Genomic DNA, 14,282 nt, shown 5'->3' on the forward strand with positions numbered 1-14,282 from the left:
CCCCCCCGCCCCTCTCTCCCCCTGCAGCACCAGCAGAAATTATTTTTTTTACTTTTTTTTACTTTTTCTAACTTTTTTATTCCAGCCTTGCCTTCCCCTCCCACCCCTCCGCCACCTTGTCTAAGTAAGAATGACATAGGGGAACACAGAGGGGCAGGTGGGTGAAGCTGCATGCATCCTCAGGGGCTGGCCGTCTGAACCCAGAAGAGGCATCCAGCTCCTGATGACCAAGGAGCACCAAGATGAAAGCGCTAGAACCGCACTGTGTTATCTAAACAATGGCACAATGCTGGATCTGCTGGCCAGGTGAGTATGTGATTTAAGGACAATGCTGCACAAAACGTATGAGGGGTAAAAAATAAAATACAAGGGGCAGTGCAGTTCCTGTTTAATGTGTTTATAGTCACCTGCAGTTCAGTCCTGTTTTCTAGAAAAAACTTGAGATACGACTTGTAAACATCTTCTTGGAGAACAACTATGCTGACAGATTCAAGAGTTATGGTTGATGGCTTTTCCAAGTACCTCAGAATAGCGCTCAGTATAGCTTTGATAGAGTCTTCTGGCTGAACACTAGCGATACCTAAAAAGATGATACATACAAAGTCAGAGCTTGCTACCAGACTGATGCATAATTTTCATGTTGAAATGTAACAAGCCTCTCAGCTGCTTATCTCCAAAGCTCGCCATACACCTATAGATTATCTGCAGATTTTCTATGGTCAGATGGAAAAAGTGCAACAGATTCCTCCATATACACTAAACTGTGTGGATGGAGGAATCTCCCCCTGGGCCAAGCTTCAGTATCTTGCTAGTCACTCCCGGTGGCTCTCAAAACACCTGAACAATGCCTGCATCCAATCAGATTTTTCAAGTATTTTGACAAGTAAGATACTGAAGCTTGGCCCAGTGGGCCAAGTCAATGGCACCGCAGCCATGCCCCCCGCCCGCAGTGTGATCGCCCGCCACCGGAACACAGGCACATTAGTGCTTGCGTTCCGGTCCAGTGCGCTCTGCAAAAATACTACTTGTGGAGTTTGTGGTGTGAACCGACCCTTATGGTTTCTACAGTGTAACATTCACATCTTCAGAGTCACTGGAGAGGACCAAATGCTGCTAGAGCCTTTTGTTACCTGCTGGTGACACAGATAATTCACCTTATTGTGTAACATTACATATAGGCATACTAAACAGTTTTACACATACAGTATGTCTTGTATTGCTGGCCTGTTTATGGCATGAATATTAGTGGAAAGGGGATAGCCGTTACTGCCATCTCTGTCAAAACCAGACTGTATTACTGGTCTACCCACGCACCCAATCACCCCTGATAACCGTTAGTCCAGCTGGAGCCTCCATAGTCAATATAACAAATAGCAGATCCGGTATTTTCCCAAACAATCAGTGTTCCCATCGCTACATGTAATAAAATTAGCTGCCTATTGACTGATTATTACATTTACAAACTATTTGATCATACCTGTTCCAATGGCTGGAATTGCTAAACTTTTAGTGCTGTTTTTGCAACATTCAAGCAGAATTTTATGAATAAATTCCTCATAGTGTTTCACCTCAACTGGTCCAACAGTATGCATGATTTTTTTACATTGAAGCTTTCCTCCACTTGTTATTGCAATGCCATTTAATTTCAGTGAACCTGTAGAAAATAAATATTCTGTTAATGAACAGAATGCCTTATATGTCATATTCAGGGCTGTCATCAGGGGGGGTACGGCTGATACCCATGTAAGGGGCCTGGGCAGCTTGGAAGGCCCAGGCCCCCCAGCCCACTAACAGAAGTGGGGGTGAAGGAGACCGGGGCCCAGCAGCGCTGGTTCAGTGGTGGAAGTGGCCAGGCCCTGTCAGCGCCTTTCCGATGGCGGGAGATGGTGGGCCACAGCAGCACTGGTCCTGCGGCGTGAGAGGCCAGGCTCCAGCAGCGGCAGGTAAGGAGCTGCATGTGCAGGGAAAGGGACCCTGCAGAGCCCTCCATAGAGAGTCTCAAATGGGCTGTGCAGGATCTATGGTGTGCTTTGCAGGGTCACTCTCAGGAGGACTGTACAGGGTCTCAGGTGGGCTCTGCAGAATCTTAGGTGGGTTCTGCAGGGCCTCAAATGTTACTAAGTCCAGAGTACAGTGCGTTACTAAGTGCAGAGTCCAGTGCGTTACCAAGTCCAGAGACTAAATAAATGGTACCGGATTAAACTCAAAAATGTTTGAGGAATTAATTTTTGAGTTAAATCCGGTACCATTTTTTATGCTGATCAGCTCATCCTCATCACATATTATTCATATATTATTCATATATTAATTTGCTACAAAATACCTGGTGATTCTTTCAGTTCACCTCTTTTCCTTTTTAAGTCTGAACAATGCCAGGTATGAAAGCAGATCCATGCTGTTGTAGTCACTCCAAAGACATGCTGGTAGGAAGGGAAGGTGCAAGAATTTTTGCCTATACAGGCAAAGGTGCATTTTTGCACCCCTCCCCGGCGCCCTATGCACTGTACTTATAGGGAATTAACTCTACCTCCTATCCATATTACTACGTGTCGGTACCTTGGTACGGGTATGGACGGGAGTAGAGATCCACCAATATAATTTTTTCTACACCAAGTACAGATACCTTTCCTCAAGTAATCACAGATTTCAATTACCAATACCTTTTTTTTAGTGTCATGTGACAGTTTTTCTAAAACTGTGACGCAGAGTGCGGGGGTCAGTGGAGTGACGCAGAGTGCAGAGACTTACAGTGCACATAGATCGAGACCTATAGAGACATAAAGACCTCCAGTCCATAGCAGAAGAAATGGGCGGAGGAAGCTGCAGGTGGCTGCTAAGGAGCTCGATCGTTGAAGCGGGCAGTTAGAGAGGCAGCTGAACCGGCTCTTCTCCTCCTCAGCCACTGCAGCTACAGAGCAGCCTGGAGGAGAGAGGCCCGGTATGTATGTATGTATGCGAGATAGGGACATTAGATTGTAAGCTCCTTGAGGGCAGGGACTGATGTGAAAGTGCAACTATGTAAAGCACTGCGTAAATTGCTGGCGCTAGATAAATACCTGTAGTAATAATAATAATAGTCAGTTTGCATCTCTGAGCTTACTACTTGGAGGTACAGGATGCTGTTCTTATGCACGTGTAGCTGTACTCTTGTAGTCAGCTTTCAAGTACATGGCTCTCTAAAAAACATAGTAAATACAGTGGGGCACAGTTAAAATGGCTTTTTTATTTCTGTCTTTGATCCCACGGGGTTTTTTTTCATACATTCATGTTATGCCCAAACAACAAATGCAAGGAGGTGTTGTCACCAGGACAACAACATATTTTTAGACGTTCTAACTCTTACCTACTCTACAAAAACTGTGCTTTAAGACTGTGTCCCCTTTGGAAATTTCCCAGTATAACTATATTTAGAAAACACATCCACAAATGTACATTAATTCATCATCAACAGTATAAAAACGTACCAATGCTTTTGCATTCATCCTTTACCGCATCCCCTGCAGCATTCAAAATGGCTTTGGACACACCTGAAAACACAACAAAAAGTTAAAAAATACAAAAATGAAAGTCTACCATCCTAATTAACACAGTTCCTCATTAGATATATATTTGAGAATAATATTTATCTTTTTTGTTTTCACATATTTACTAGTGTTAGATTTAAAATGGTACAACATTTATATACCCATTGTCTAGAAGAGTTCTTCTTCAAATGGACTCTAGAGGGGTTAGTTCAGCTTTCTATAGGTTTCCCTAAGCTCAGTGCTATTGTTTGCTTCTGCCTGCTTCTGGGGAGTGCCCCTGGCAATAGATCAAGAAGATACAATATTACTGAGTGATGAATATTTATGTCTTCCTGGCCAACCACCAAGATGTTTATTGACAGTGGTGCAAGCTGGGAAAGAATATAGATATTAGAAAGGACCTGCCAGAAGCTCTCTTCCCCCCAGGCCTCCTGCTGGATGTGGTTTTACCAAGAGGAGTGGAATTATACCCAGAAGGGAACTCAAGGAGGAATTTCATATACAGGTGCCAAAAAAGCTAAAGCATAGCTAGGACCTTGCCTGAAGTGTGGTGTTTACCTGAGGAATTTACTGCTACTTTAACTGATCTACAGCCAGTAACTTAAGTTTTTAGGATGCTGGGTCAGCTTAGAGGCTCTCAACCCAAGAAGGCTGAGAGTAAGTTTTCTTCCATCGGAGTCTGCTATGATCCTAGGGGTGTCCTGTGCCCTAACCTCTCTCCCAAAGTTGATAAATTCAGTGTGGCAGTCAGTTAATTGGTCACCACTGGTAGGTCAATAAGTGCTTTGGGGGCAGCTATGGAACTGTATGACCTTGACAGGCTAGGAGAGACCAATCATACGATCAGTGGCTCTTTTGGTTGTGAGTGCTCCATTTATATATTTTCTATATCTATTAAATTCATGTTCTGCAGATGGTCACGCTACCTGATAGCAGGCAAACCCTCCCTCCTTCCATCTTGGTGGAATACCCAGCTTGCATTGCATGCCAAAAAGAAATGCAAGCATACCTCCTTTTTTACTGTCTACGGTGCAGCACTTCTGGGGCATGGTAGCTATAGCCAACACCCTGACTTTCATATAGTTACGTAGTATTTGGGGTTGAATAAAGACATACGTCCATCAAGTCCAACCCATATAGGTCCAAGCATCATCTCATTCTTAGGGATACTGGTATCCCTGGATATTACGGTCCCTCTAGAAATTGTCCAAACGTTTCTTGAACAAATCTACACTCTTGGCTGAAATCACTGCCGATGGCAGTGAGTTCCAGACCTTAAACTCTCTTACTGTAAAGAACCCTCTTCGCCCATTGTGCTGGAATATTTTCTCCACCAACTTTAGGTGGTGGCCTCTAGTCTTTGTAATGGAGGTAATCTCAAACAGTTTGTTGCCAATGTTGCTGTCACCATTGAACATCTTGTACATGAAAATCAGATCCCCCTTAATCTCCTAAATTCCAGCATAAACATGTTTAAGGTCAGAAGCCTTGTCTCATAGCTCTGGTCCTCCATTCCCCTAATTAGTTTTGTTCCCCTCCGCTGGACTCTCTCCAGTTCAAGGACATCCCTTCTCAGTACCGGCGACCAAAACTGGACAGCGTACTCCAGATGTGGCCAAACCAACGATCTATATAGAGGCACAATTATAGACTTGTCCCTGCAATACATCCCCTTCTTAATACAGGACAAGACCCTGCTAGCTTTGTTTACCGCAGCTTGGCACTGCAAGCTACCATTCAGTTTGTGGTCTACAATGACCCCCAAATCTTTTTCTATTTCTGACTTCCCTAGCGGCATACCCATGATTGTATAGCCTATTTGTTTATTTTTATGTCCAAAGTACATTACTTTGCATTTATCGAAATTAAACCTCATCTGCCATAGTATTGCCCACTCCCCTATTTTATCCAGGTCCTCCTGCAATGTTATATTGTCACGATCCGTTTCTAGTACCCTCCCTATTTTTGTATCGTCCGCAAACACGGAAACATGGCTATTTATTCCCTCCCCGATGTCATTAATGAATAGGTTGAACAGTATCGGACCCAGCACAGATCCTTGAGGCACACCGCTCATTACACTAGCCCAGTCCGAAAAGGTGCCATTTACAGATACTCTCTGGACCCGTTCCCGTAGCCAGTTCTCTATCCTTTCCTTTCTAGTAATTTTTAAAAGAGACTTATCTTGTCTCTGTTACCACCAATATGGTGCTCTGTAATTTTCCCTTTTTGGAATCTGCCATACCGGACACATCTGCACACAATGGCATTCACGCTATGCCTGTCTCCTCCCTGTCAATATACTTACCCGTAGACTGATTTAGAGATGAGTTTGTTAAGTTCAAAATGCACTCCACAGATTGATTAGTGATGTCGCCTTTGTTTAATACTATGGCTTTTCCATTAGCCTTGAAATAAGAATAATTCGTCTGAATAAGAAAAATAACAATAAAATAAATCAGTGTAAATATAGTTCTACATAAAAAGAGGACATTATTTAAAGGGAGCTTGTCAAAGATGGCCTACATAATGGTACCATGGTAGACTGTGCACCCATTTGTATGTTTTTGTTTTTTGTATTAAAGTATACCTTTCCAAAGAGGAATATGAAGTCTGTCTTTGCTCACCTACTTCTGAAAATGCTAGCTGACTTTGATGTCTCTGGCCTCACTACTTTCTAAGCCACTGACCTGGAATGAGTATGCAGATCAGAAAAGTACATATTTGCTCTGTTTAGAGACTAACGGTACTAAAGTAGGAGGATCAGTATGACAGCCAGGCAGCTGGTATTTTAGGATAAAGTGCTCAGCAATGGTATCCTCCATGTTTCTCTCTGGAAAGGATTGTAGTGTGCTAGGTGATGGACTGAGGTTTTTGCACCATCTTGTGGGCTGTTGTAGAAGTTTAAAGGTAAACGAAAATTGTTTTGATTTTACAATTGGTTTTTACAATTTCTTTTAAGTTAATTACTTTGAACAGATATTTTTTTAACTATTTATATTACATCTTCACTTTGCAAATAAAAGTACCAAAAAATTGAAAAATCTGAAAAAAAAGAAGAGCAAAGGAGAAACTTCTTTCATTCAGACTGTCACTTTCTAATTTAACTACTTAGTGACAGCTTCAGAAAATGTTTTAGTTCCTGGGAAACTGAGCAATTTTGTCATTTTTGCTATGTGTTTGTTGAACCATAATTTCCATTTTCCTCAATCATTGCACCTACACATATTATATACTGTTTTTTAACTGCCTGCGGGCCGGCTGGAGTAAAAAAACGAAGACCCCTGATGTCTCCATAAAGAGGACCTGTCACATATTTTGCTATCCCATAGGGGGGTTTTATTAGCCCCCGTTTGTGATAGCAATACAGTTTAGTGGGGAAAAAAAAATTAAAACCAAAAGAAAGCTCTATCTGTCCCCAAAAAATGGTATAAAATTAATTTCAGTACAGCGTTGCATGACGGAATAAACGTCAGTCAAAGTATCGCAGCTCTGAATACTGAAAAATGGCCTGGCCAGGAACTGGGTCTAAATGCCTGGTCTTCAAGTGGTTAAAGGACAAAATGGGCTTTAATTTGATGTGACATATGCATATATAAATTCTTATATATTTTTTTTTTTGTAAACACACTTTCTCACAGTTTTGGCAATATTAATGTGTACATAATTAGTGTACCTAACATAATAAATTATTTTACTTGTCCTGTTTTATAGAATATATCATATGTCTGGGATTTCAGTTTATTTTGGGAGTTATAGGTCACAAAATACAAGGAGTGAAATACAATTTTAGTGTTGAACGATTTTAGAATTTGGTATGTTTGTCTCCTAACTTTAATAGCCTCCTCGGCACTATCTTTTTTTTATAAAACATTTTAGTTTAACTTTTTTCCTTTTTTTAAATTTGTAAAACAATTTAAAACTTTTTTAAACTGGGGTTATTTTTTTTTATTTACAGGGGCTTTGGATGTTTAGTATTCTGAGGAGACACTGTATTCTCTTCCGAGCTACTTGGAATCTTTTATAGCACACTGATCCGGCTTATGGCTCCACAACACAGTGACCTGCAAGCCAGATCAGTAACAGTAGCTGTAACAGTATCGCAGTGATCACAGTGCTGGGACACCCTAATTTGCTGTTGAGGGTCTGCTTCGGACACCGAGGGACCCAGCAACAGCATCAACCCCAAGAGCGCAGGTCCCTCAATGAAGCAGCGCTTATTTTCCCACATGACAGAATGATTCCATCACTGGTCTTTACAGAAAGATTGTGACAGAATAATTCCGTCATTGGTTGGGAAGGGGTTAATCTCCAGGAAAGGGAGCGAGATGGAGTTGCCTTCCTCACTTGTGTGTGTAAATTTGAGCTTTAGTTCTGTGAACAATAACCTCTTTTGAGCAAATTTCATTGAAAAGAATGAAAGTATAGTATATACACAAAAAGGCTTTACAGTCCCTAAATAATATCTTTGTTTTTTTAAATCCTTACTTCTTTGTCTATCTAGTTCATAAAATATTTATACATATAACGCAATATTTATACAAACATACAATATTTAAAATATTTTTTACTTGCTTGTACTGATGTTTTGTATTCATTTAGTACAGAAAAGACTGTATATACAGTATACAGTATATGTGTGTATATGTATCTTTGCTAAGAGATACCCATTTATATGTGCTGTGATCTATTGCTGCTGTGATCTTCTGTTAGGAATTGCTCAGCATATCAGCTAGCTGGTTTGACATTAATAAGGTCACATGAGAGCTCCAGCAATTTAAAATAAAACGTAAAGTTTGAACATTAAAGGGTTAATAAACCCTCATTTGTTTTTGCATATATCTACTGCTAGCAAGCAGTAAACATATGCAAAACGATAAAAAAAATGGGGAAAAAAATAGCTTTTTCAAAAGGGTTAAAGGAGAACTATGGGGTGAGTGATTTTCCCCATAGTTCTCCTTAGGGTAACGGGAGGACACAAACTAGCGTCCTACCGTTACCCTAAGCTCAGTATACTGCAAGTTATACTGAGACGCCGCACCTGGAGCGGATCCCGACGTAGATGACGGGATCCGCCCAGCTGCGTGAGTGACAGCTGGCTCTGCCTATCTAAAGGCAGAGCCAGCTGTACCCGCCCCCTCCCCCGTCCGTTCCGCCAGTCAGCGCTGGCAGATCGGAGTGGGGAGAGGGGAATCCAGCCCTCCCCCTGTCACGGCAGAGAGCCGTGACAGGATCGAGAGGTGAGCGAACCCGGTATGTGTTCGCTCACCTCCCGATCTACTGAGCCGACCTGTGACAGTCTCATTGTCACAGGTCGGCTTAGAACTATGAGGTGAGTGGAAATCACTCATCTCATAGTTCTCCTTTAATACTTACCTGTGTCTCCGCCGCACGCTCCCGTCCGATCATCTGAAAATTTATCTTGGGACGGGAGCATGCGCAGTTCAGATGTTCAGCCGGGAGACAAGGAGAGACACAAGGTAAGTCTATGGAGCAGCGTGCACCCGCACAGACTCCGTGGGACATCAGAGGAGAGGAGGACAGAGGAGTCAGCGCTGGATCGGAGACCCGCACCAGCGCTGGAGGGACAGCTAAAAACTACACTAAAAAAGAAAATGATCGGATTAAGAGACATCATTTAAGGTAAGTACTTACATTATTACTGTGGGGGGGAGGGGACTTTTGCCCTTAATGTCACTTTAATGTTTTGATCTTTCTAGGTATACAACATTTTTGGTAGATGGTTCCCCTCATTTGAATAGATAGTAGACATGAACCTCAAACGTGGAAAGCTCTCAGCTGACCATAGCCCATAGACAAATTTGTGAGTTATGACAGCTATCTGATGAAACACTTGTGACAGAATTGGAAAGCTTACCTGGTAATTATGAAAAAACGTCATATACCCCTCATAGACATCCTGCTTGTTCACAACAATGGTAATCTCTAAAATGATGGTCGATGTGCCAACTTCAGTCAGGTACCCTTCAAGGCCTTCAAAGATTAATTTAATGGATGACTGAGGATCCAAACTAGCTGTTCCTAAAAAAAGAGAAGTAGACCATGAGCTACGAGACAAATTTCTTTTGAGTGTATCTCTTGCCAAAACTTTTTTTTTACATTTTGGTTTGTGATAGATAGAATGTTTAGCATAACAAAGCTTCATTATTATTTGCTTGCATTGCTTTACCTGTTCCGAATGCTGGAAGACTAACGGTTCTAATTTTGTGTTCATCACATGCCTTCAGAGCTCGCTTCATCGACTCCACAATTCTCGATGATGTTACATCTACTAAGTGGATAATCTTTTTACACTTAAGCTTTCCAGCTTCAGTTACAGCGTATTCATCACTGCCGAGGGTACCTGAAATAATGAATGTAAATGGGCTATAAATTGTATTTTTATGATATAATACTTGTGCAATTTTCTCTGGTGATTGATTTGCTGAGCTATACAGACTTCTGGCAACGGAATAAATGTCAGTTAAAGTACCGCAGCGCTGAATACTGAAAAATGGCCTGGATGGGAAGGGGGTTTAACACCGCGGATGTCAACTGGTTAACATATTGTCATAATCAGGATACCTGTGGTGTTACACTTTAAGTTACAATTAAACCCAGGAAAGGAAAATGTAATATATTGCAGCTTACCAGCCCTTAGATGTGGTGGCTGCATTTGTTTTCTTTTAAGGCTTTTTTTTTTTGTACATAGTGACCTGCCAGTGAGACACTTCCTGTCCCAGGGGGACAACACTTACTAATCATAATGTATCTATGAAAATGCGTTGTCACCCTAGGGCAGGAAGTGTGTTATGCATGACAGAACGCAGAACATACAGAACACCTCCGTAGTCCTAACACATTTCCTGTCCTAGGATGAAGATGCTTACTCACTGTACTGCATTATGGAGGAACAAAGTTTTCACCGTAGGACAGTGAGTGTATTAGGACTACAGAACACCCCTCTCCTCATCTCTACAACTATCAGTTCAGTGACATATACAGAACTGAATCCAGTGAGTCAATGTAATTGCCAGGTAACTAGCATCTTGTGAAGATGATCAATAATGTCTGCCCCCATATTTATCATGGGAAGGGTTTGCTTTAAAGTATAAAAATGGGCAAAATCACATTGATCATGCTGTGGGTAACTAGCAATAATCCAGCAGGTATTTACAGGGTTCCCCTCGTAATAGTTTTATCACCTGTTGATCCTGCCAATAGATTTGGTATTTTACCACTTCCTGCAATAGGGCAAAACATCTATTTGTTCAGCAGTGAGATCACAGAGCAACGTTTTCACTCTTTGGACAGAGTAGTCTAAGGCTGGCCATACACCTAAAGATTATCTGCAGATTTTCTATGGTCAGAAAAAGTGCAACAGATTCCTCCATCTACGCTAAACTGTGTGGATGGAGGAATCCCCCACTAGGCCAAGTTTCAGTATCTTGCTAGTCGGCCCCGCTGGCTGTCAAAATACCTGAACAACCTGATTGGATGCAGGCATTGTTCAGGTATTTTGAGAGCCAGCGGGGCCGACTAGAAAGATACTGAAGCTTGGCCCAGTGGGAGATTCCTCCATCCACACAGTTTAGAGTAGATGCAGAAATCTGTTGCACTTTTTCCATCTGACCATAGAACATCTGCAGAAAATCTATAGGTGTATGGCCATATTTATACATTTACTTTATAACAAGTTTAACCAAAATTGAGTTTTCTGTTGAGAAGAGCGAGGGTGGTGTTAAGTCTCCTGCTGGGATTTCACAGTTCTTCAGGGAGATCTACTGCATAAGTGCTATAGCCAAGTTACAGTTGCCACTAGCCCGGTATAATGGTAAAAGTGACTGGGAAGGTCCACAAAACGAAACACCTGTCAGGCCACAATCAACTTTTGTCAGGAGCCAGTCCAAAAATTCTTCGCCGAGCTGAGTGTGGCCAATCCGCTGTAGTCTGTAAGGGTCGTTCCGGGTTGCGGTCCGCCTTGGGACTCCGCCCCCTCTCACCTCCAGGCTGGAAGTCCAACCTGCGCAAGCGTGCCTCGGGACTCCGCCCCATCTCGATCGAGCAGTCGACTTAAAGCCTCTGCTCACTAATTGATCAGTGTCCTACTGTTGGTTGTAGCAGGACGCTGATCAATCAGTTGTCCTCCTTGCCTCCCATCCAGACCGAATATCCCAGGACACAGCACCTCTCTCTGATTCTCCCTGCTAGATAGAGACTCCTCACTAACCGCAAGTATATGGGCTAGGACCCATCTGATACTGTGGATTCTAAATAGAACTTGTACTCCATTGACTTTGCATGTTATCTACTACTGCTGCTAATAGCCATTAACCCTGCTTGATATATCTGTTGTGCTGAACTTCATGGACTTTGCATGTTAACTACTGCTGGTTGCTAATAGCCATTAACCCTGCTTGATATTAGCTGTTGTGCTGGTGGCCAGGGAGACTGCCTAACTTTTTATGAGACTACCATCTCCAATTGTCCCAGACTGGAGGTTCCAGCATTTACCATAGCCACTTAGCTAACCTATGATTGTCTGTGTTCCCCACATCTACACACGGGGTATGATGTGAAGCAGCTCCCTCTCAGCCTCTACAAATAGAGGGCACCAGAGACCGAGCTGCATAACTGATCTCTGTCCTTCCACCTGGAATGCATACTCTGCATTTGAGATCCATACCCAGGAGAAGCAAGGATTTACATAGTCACAGTTCAGGTATTCTGTTGCATCACACCTGGTTAGAATACAATAGCCTATCAATAGCCTATGGGGGGGGGGGATTTCCCCATCTATTCTGTTTGCGTGGATGGGGGATCAATAGTTTTTTCTGATTTAGACTGTGGTCCCATACTCCCATCTTTTTTACTTATGTCATCAGGAGGCCGACTATCTCTTCTGGGTTCTTGGAACTGGTCCCCTGATGATGCAAAAACCTCTCACACCCAGGGCCCATAGCAGATTCCAGATGGTGTTTTGATTGATAACATATTCCCTTTAAATTTTTCATATGCCCCGATTAAGAATCCAAGAGGGAGCAAGTCATCAATAGACAAAATAGAAAGAAAAATGGTAGCCATTACAACATACAAGTATTTGTCTGACTTGGCCATACCTAAACTGGCACATTCTTTCTGTACAGTATCCCCAGCTGCAGCCAGTATTTCTTTGGATACACCTGAAAAGTTAAATTAAAGAGAGTCAGTGATCTCGGTGTTGTCAGGCTGGAGCAATCCGTTAAAGTGAACCTGAAGTGACATTGAAGTAGAAAAGAATGCTAATGGTTCCAAATAGTAGGCATGCGGCATGCATGGGAACTAACCTTAGCTATTATTTGTTCAAGGTGCCATCAATTGCAAGACATTCTGTAATGCAAAATATTTATCAGACTCCTTGGTCAAAAACATGGCCTTCCCCTCTGGGCCTCTGCACCACACTATTGGCCTGTGGGGCCAGCCATCATAGTGATGGGCAGAGGGAAGGCAGCTCTTATTACCCAAAAGGGATTTTTTTTTAAATAAGCTTTTATTGTATTATCAAAAGCAACTCTTGTATGTATTCCTATTACAATGCTGATGTTATAAAAGGAGAGTATATGCTGGGACTTTACAACTCCTTTAAAGATAATTGAAGGCTTCTTGGAGACCTTAGACCTCTTCAGCCTGTGTTGAGCAGCGGACAGGAAACTCTGACGGTCCCTATAGAAAGACCAGGGATAGACTGAGCTTCCTACAATTGTTTTAGATCTCCCCCCCCCCCCTTTGTTAACTATTTGATTGTTGTTGGAAATTTTGTTTGATTTTCATTTATCATTCAAGTTTGGAATGAATGGCGTTTCCCTAAAGAAAACCACATCCACTGTCAGAATTTGGTTTGATCAAGAAACATTTTCTAACATGCTCGTTCGAATCTTTTAGTCATTGCGGTCGAAATCGATCATTGATTTCACCGCATAAATTAACAAACGTTCCAAAATGCATTTCATTTGTTCGGAATTCTAACTGTGTATACCCTTCTTTAGGACATTGATCATATCTAGTTTTCAACTGATAATGAGATCTGTCAGCACAGTACAGACAGGGTTAATTGGGTCAAAGATTAGCTCCACACCCCGCTTGTATTCAAGAGGAAGATTCCGTTTACACAACTTTTCTTTTAGAATAGAGCGTGTAATATGTAATCAGCAATTTTAAAATATTTTTTATGTTAGTTATTCTATGTTGAAAGTATGTAACAAATATAAAGCAGGCATTATTCCAGTTTGTCTGCAAAAGGGGAAATACACTTTAAGGATCAATACTAGATTAAAAAAGCTTATTGCAATGTATGAACAGGCACATTTCTGGAATCTATAGGTTGGAGCTTAGTATATGAAGACATATACTAAGACCATGTAATACTTACCGAAGTTTTGGTTCAAAGTTCCATTGTTTAGATTGACTATGGCATCTGTGGATTCAGTAGTAATGTCCCCTGTTTTCACCTTCACAGAAGTGTTACCCACCACAACCTCAAGCATGGTATCCCTTTAGACTGCAGTTTTCATAATCTACAGTAAGAAATATACTGCACGTTATTTTGTGAGGAATGAAAGTCATTATGTTTTACTATCATAAGCATGCCTAATAATACAAAAAAAAGGGAGGGGTCTATTCACTAAGCTGCCTAAGGATCTGGCCGTAGCTTCGGCTGATCCTTCGGCTAGCTTCGGCCCCAGGACCCCTTCGGTTCAGGAGAACTGAAGGGCTGCTGTA

General features: G+C 41.9%; 1 protein-coding gene across 1 annotated transcript in view; it reads right to left on the bottom strand.

Moving 5' to 3' along the window:
* The window catches only part of LOC108784715 (poly [ADP-ribose] polymerase 15-like), a 22,016-nt gene extending 7,969 nt beyond the window's left edge, over window positions 1-14,047 (bottom strand). Inside the window, exons 1-7 of the mRNA XM_018553595.1 lie at window positions 13,933-14,047; window positions 12,644-12,706; window positions 9,715-9,888; window positions 9,403-9,566; window positions 5,833-5,953; window positions 3,465-3,527; window positions 408-580 (exon numbers count right to left, since the gene is read on the bottom strand). Of these exons, the coding sequence (XP_018409097.1) occupies window positions 408-580; window positions 3,465-3,527; window positions 5,833-5,953; window positions 9,403-9,566; window positions 9,715-9,888; window positions 12,644-12,706; window positions 13,933-14,047 (873 nt within the window). The remainder of the gene's footprint in view (window positions 1-407; window positions 581-3,464; window positions 3,528-5,832; window positions 5,954-9,402; window positions 9,567-9,714; window positions 9,889-12,643; window positions 12,707-13,932) is intronic.
* Window positions 14,048-14,282: the final 235 nt, after the last annotated feature.

The sequence above is a fragment of the Nanorana parkeri genome, unplaced genomic scaffold (assembly GCF_000935625.1).
Source record: "Nanorana parkeri isolate BGI_ZX_2015 unplaced genomic scaffold, ASM93562v1 scaffold125, whole genome shotgun sequence".
In the NCBI taxonomy this organism is placed as follows: domain Eukaryota; kingdom Metazoa; phylum Chordata; class Amphibia; order Anura; family Dicroglossidae; genus Nanorana; species Nanorana parkeri.